At 40.3% G+C, this 6150-nt stretch overlaps 1 protein-coding gene across 1 annotated transcript in view; it reads right to left on the reverse strand.

The window, feature by feature from the left end:
* The window catches only part of PLBD1 (phospholipase B domain containing 1), a gene marked incomplete at its 5' end in the record, with an annotated part of 31104 nt that extends 29690 nt beyond the window's left edge, over positions 1–1414 (reverse strand). Inside the window, one exon of the mRNA XM_010010656.1 lies at positions 1195–1414. Within this exon, the coding sequence (XP_010008958.1) occupies positions 1195–1414 (220 nt within the window). The remainder of the gene's footprint in view (positions 1–1194) is intronic.
* Between the last annotated feature and the right edge of the window lie 4736 nt (positions 1415–6150).

Below are 6150 nucleotides of genomic sequence, written 5' to 3' on the forward strand. Positions count from 1 at the left end.
ACAAATATTACTTTATTGAATTTCATTTATACTCTCCAGAGACGTAGCTTCCTCTCCAGCAAAGTCTCCTAGACAGTCACATTATCATAACATGCAATCAGAGAGCTATCCATAAATCTTAACCGATCTTATAATACCTTATCAATTAACACAATCTTCCCCAGCAGCCATATCTAGCAATTGTTCGATAGACAACCTTCCTCTGCTCACCTATTCAACAGCCTATGGGTATTTATTTCAGTGTTCTGGAAGCAAAGCTGGTGAAGCTACCACAAGCATCTCCCAACTATTCCCCAGCCGCGCACCAGAATATGGGAATATTTTTTTTCCTGTGACTAAGTTGACAGAAGAAAAGGTGGAGCTTGTTCAACAACAAGTCATGCATCATGTTCTTAGCTGTATCACCAGCTATATCTTACCAGTTAGTATGTCATAATACATAGGAAGCCATTCTGTCTTCCTATTTTGTCAAGGAACGAACAGGGTTTGAGTTTGAGGTTATTTTTTTGGGTTGGTGGTTGCTTACAGTTTGGAGGGGGGAGGGGAGGGTTGGTACGTTGGTTGGGGTTTTGGGGATTTTTTTGTTCTTTGAAAAGCTGCTCTGGATTCATAACAAGTACAAAATTCTGTCAGTTTTCATAGATCTGTATTGTGAGAGAGATTCAGTTCATGTTCTCTCCAAAGGGTTTTCAGGAATAATCTGACATTTCTAGACACACACCAGTCTGCCTTCAGGCTTATCAGTATTTTTTTTAACTATTATTATTTATCCAAGAGACTAAATTCCTTACGCTGTGAAGATTCAGTATCTGCTCCCAGTAGTTTCTTGACAGTGGTTGCTTAAGGAAGCCCTGTAGCCTTTGCTAGCAACATAGGGCTTAGGCACTTTCTTACACATACGCTATTCTGTGATTACGTTATTTAATCAGTAATACTGATACAGTACTCCTCTATCTCATCAAGGCGTTAGGAGAGCCTGCAGGATGATAAGAGGGTACATCTTGATGCCATAATGAAGAAGCTATGCTTCATACCAGCTACTAATTAAAAGAACAGCACACAACTGCAAAACGTATGGTTAGTTTAAATGGATGGGAATTAAGTGAAATGAAAAACAAACATACAACCAAACAACTCACAAGTACAGAAATCCACTGAAGTGCCATAAGTTGAGTTGCTCCCTGAGGTACTTACGGAGCTGTGAGGTAGCCTTCCAAGAAGCCAGCTGCATACATGATATCTTCATTGCTTAAGGTCTGACCGCCATAGCCTGCTCTGATCTCCAGAACTCCCCAACCTGTTGTCTGCATAGAGTTGTTGTAGAAACCATAAGCATCTCCATGTCTATCCAGCATATTCCTGACCTGAAGTGTTTTTGCAGCTCTATTCCAGTACACAGTTGCATAGCGGATTTCTGTGGTGAAGAAAGGGAGCAAAGGAAACAAACAAACATGAGCAAGTATTTCCTATCCAATACTGAAACGTTAAGACAGCACTGTCACAATTTTAAAAAGCTGATTTGATAGCTTTCCATCAAGTTCAGTTCTACTGTGGAGAGCAACACTAATGTTAACATACTGAAAAGTGGCACTAGAGCTAGCTGGAGTTTTACCAAGACAAAATCTTACAGCTCAATATTCTCATGTTACTCTTTTAGAAGTCATCCACAACTCTCTCAGTGTAGAGCTCCAACACAGCTGAGTCTTGACATAAAATTCAGAAAAGTACTTCCTTACCCTGGCTCAGAAGAAAATCTGTACAAATCTTATTGAAAGTAACTGTAGAAGACAGCATGCCTTAGCAACTGCAAAGGATTATAGGCTACTGTGGACTTTGTTTTCCATCTAAAGATTCAAAAGGCTGAAAAAGTTTTCTAAGCTGTCTTTCTGGGCAACTAATTCTGGGGGTGGCAATACACAACAGGAGCACTAAAACTCGGTAGATCACAGGTTTAAAGACAAAAGCAGCGCAGGTATGAAATCCTTTGTAAGATACACAATCCTTATCACTCAGCCATATTAGTATCAATCTCAACTGTGAAACGAACAGGAAGGAAGGGCACTAGACTGCTCAAAACTTCTGCTTGGACTGCTGTTAAAAGCATTCTTCATTAGTTGGGGTTTAATCCTGTTGTCCTGAAGAACAAAGAGCAAGGTAAACTGCTTTCCACAAAAAAACCCCACCAAAACCCTAGAACTCTAATTCAGCCTTCCCTAAAATGGGACCTGATTACATCAGATCTCTATTCATACTGATCAAATCACTAATACAGTATTACAAGTGAAAAGAATTCAACAAATCATGAGTCAGAGTTCCCAGAACTACTAAAAGTTTTAAGGGATAAACTCTTAAACACTTAAAACTACTGAGAAACCCTCAACATTTTTACTCCCCAGACCCGTCTCCAGCGTGTAGCAACTAGTCCTGCCAGTTTATAGCAAGAAATTACAATTTGGTTACTACTTCCTCACAACGATTCATTTTGTGTATCACACCACAATAGCTGCAAAATGGAGAACTTGATCTAATTCTAGATGATCTTACACAAAATACTTCGTAAGCGTGCTATGATAATGGAACCACAACAAAAGCAATATAATAGCAGCACAATACCTAATGCTCTTTTAAAAAGCTGTAAGTCAAATGTTGGTGACTAAGCACCTAGTTTGATTTCAAATTAAGTGCACCCATTTATTCACTACTATAAAACATAAAATAAAGAAGCTATTTTTATGAAGAGCCGCGGCACTTATGAATACAAAAAGCAAACCCAAACATTTTCCAAGAACTCTTTCTCCAACTAATCACTTTTTGACATGGCAGTTACCCACTTGCTTTAAGACAGTTTTAATCCAGACTGTGGAATAATCTCTGTCAATCAACAGCCACTAGAGATGTTCTTTCCTGGTATCCCAGCAAGAACAGCTAAAATTGTTTCTTATAGAGAATCGGAGGATGGCTGAGGTTGGAAGAGACCTCTGGAGGTCATCTTGTCCAAACCCCCTGCTCAAGGAGCATCACCTAGAGCCAGTTGCCCAGAATTCATCCCAGATGATTTTTAAGTATTTCCAAGGATGGAGATTTTACAACCACTTTGAGCAACCTATGTCAGTGCTCACTCACCCACATAGTTAAAAAAGTGTCTCCTGATGTTCAGAGGGAACCTTCTGTGTTCCAGTTTGTGTCCATTCCCTCTAGTCCTGTCCCTGGGCACCACTGAAAAGAGCCTGGTTCTGTTTTCTTTACAACCTCCCTTCAAGTATTTGTAGACATTGACGAGTTTTCCCCCTTGCACCTTTTCTTCTCCAGATATCACAGTCCCCGCTCTCCCAGCCATTTCTCACATGAAATGCTCCAGCCCCTTAATCACCTTCACAGCCCTTTGCCACGATCTCTCCAGTAAATCTAGATGTTTCTTGTACTGGGGAGCTCAGAACTGGACCCAGAACTCTCCAGTAAATCTAGATGTTTCTTGTACTGGGGAGCTCAGAACTGGACCCAGAACTTCAGGTATGGCCTTAGCAGTGCTGAGCAGAGAAGGATCACCTCTCTCAACCTGATGGCAATACTCCTCCTGATGCAGCTCAGGAGACAGTTACCCTTTTCTGCCATAATGCCACATTGCTGGCTCGTGCTCAGCTTGGCATCCACAAGGCCCTTTTCTGCAAAGTTGCTTTCCAAACAATCAGCCTCAATGTATATTGATGTGAGGCTACTCCTCCCTAGGTCAGAACTCTGCATTTCCCTTTGTTGAACTGCATGAGGTTCTTGTCAGCCCACTTCTCCAGCCTTTTGAGGTCCCTCTGAGTGGCACCACAGCTCTCAGGTGTATCACCAGCAACCTTTTCTGAGGGTATGGTCTGCCCCATCACCCAGATCACTAATGAAGATGCTGAGCAGTACCAACCACTGGCATACAGCACTCATTTCAGACCTCCAGCTAGATTTTGTATCACTATGTACTATATCTGTCTCCATGATGCACTAGAGACACTACTCACATGAACAGGAAAAGCATTAGCAAGAAGAGAATTTTAGTAGTGAAGGAACTGCATTTCTTTCCCCGTTCTATGAATAGAAGTTTTTACATGAATCTATTTAGAGATTAAGTCATTTCAGGGACTTGGAACACAGTGTTTAAAAATATGTTTTTCATCTGCCAGGTACTAAGGCTATTTAAAGGGCTAAGACATGACAGATAATTTTTCAAGCAGCTCTAATCTTAGCTTTCTGTTGTCTTCTTAACTCTTTCTAGTAATACATACAGTAATTGCTACTGTAGGTGAAAGGTAAACAGGGGAATCACTCAGACTAAAAAAGAAACCCAAACATCTATAACTAGAGCAGGCTGATAAGGGTAAATACTGAAGAGAGCCAAAGGCCACCTTACAAAGCTAAAAGCTTACATAAGCATAGTGATTAGGAAAGGGAGGTCCAGTGAAGTAAGCAGTGCAAGGGGTCAGCACAGAACACAACTGTCCAGCAGTAAATGGAAAGGCTGATTCCAATTGAAAAGCCCAGTGTGGGGCAGAGGAGAGACAGGCCACATGCCCAGTACACAGAGACAGCTGAGAACTGGGTAAAAAGAGCAAGAACAAACACAAAAGATTTTTTCTTTCCTTCTTTTCATTATGCTGTGGAAAGGTGACAAATAGTCAAGAGGAATCAGACAGCTGGGTATTGTGATTAGTGCCCACAGCCTAAATAGATATGTCAAACTTTCTTCTGCCTAGAACCAAATAACAAATAAGAAGGTTGATCCTAGTGCCAGACAGACCAATCTGACACAGGTGCTCTAACATTGCAGGCTGTGATTCTTCGGTTTATGCTCTACCAGAGCTATTTTCAAAAGTCAGAACAAACTTTTAAATTACCCATGGAGTTTGCCCTGTCCCAACTTCACTACAAGACAAATTTAAACTGAAGAAAAGCAGGACTAGAAGAGGATGGAAGAGAAGGGGAAATTACATAATAATTAAATTACATGATAATTTACAACAAACCTAGTGAGGCCTCTTAAGGAACAGTATCAAGATACCTGTCATAGGTGTGGCTTAACAATGATGCTGGAAAAGACCATTTTCAATCACAAATTTATTATTTTTTTCCCCCCAATTCATTCACTTGCTGTCCTATTTCACCCCATTAATTTTTATGCCAGTTTCTGCAAATCTATTTGCCCTGTTCTAAATAGTCAAAATACCTACATATTAAATTGCTATGTTTATTTCAAGGAACATACATATACTCATATAGTAATTGTTATAATTTAGAAGATAAGTCTTTATCTTGCTATAGACTTAAATGAGTTACATGCTCTAGAGATCGATTTAAAACTACAAGCTTAGAAAGCTGTGTACACTTAAAGCTAGATGATCTCCAGAGGTCCCTTCCAACCCTAATGATTCTGTGAAAACACACTTACGCTACAGTGTAATTAAAACATCTGTTATCACCCAGTCTGTTACAGTATTAATCTGTGCTCGTCTAAAGTAGCAGCACTATCTTTGCCAAGAAGACCATCTAGAACTGAAGTATGATATGGAATATAGATACAGAAGAAGCAACTGCACATTTCTAAACAATCCTCTATGTGCCCTGCAACAAGAAGAACATTACCTTTGAATAATGCTGGCATTTTCTTATAGTTATTTCTGGAGGGTGAGGCAGGGGTCCTATCATCTCTTATCCCAACAGTTGTATTGGTAACTTCTTGCATATGAATCAAACACAGTGTCTCTGTGAATCTCTAAATCATCCTTTTATCATTGAAGTCAGACTTCCCAGTGTGTAGCTGAGAATGCTTACAAGTATTTCAGCCTATTAGAACTCTAAAGAACAGAAAAGACTGTGATAATCTGTGGCTATTCCAAACCAGTATCCCTTAGAATAACCTAAATAACAAGCCAAAGCACACATTATTTACTGCAATGAATGACTCAAAATCCCTAGGGATAGGGTAGGTCAGTGGAGTCACCATTTCCCCTTCATGCAACCAGCCAGCCAGAAGAACTGCATTACATCAGCGATACGCAGTTCCACCACAACCACCACTGCACTGTATGGTAGGAGACAGAAGTGGAGAAGTGCAATAACAAAATAAGCCTGGTAATAAGCCAGTGTGCCTTCTCCTTTCTGCAGTCAGCAGGA

The sequence above is a fragment of the Nestor notabilis genome, unplaced genomic scaffold (assembly GCF_000696875.1).
Source record: "Nestor notabilis isolate BGI_N333 unplaced genomic scaffold, ASM69687v1 scaffold3353, whole genome shotgun sequence".
In the NCBI taxonomy this organism is placed as follows: domain Eukaryota; kingdom Metazoa; phylum Chordata; class Aves; order Psittaciformes; family Psittacidae; genus Nestor; species Nestor notabilis.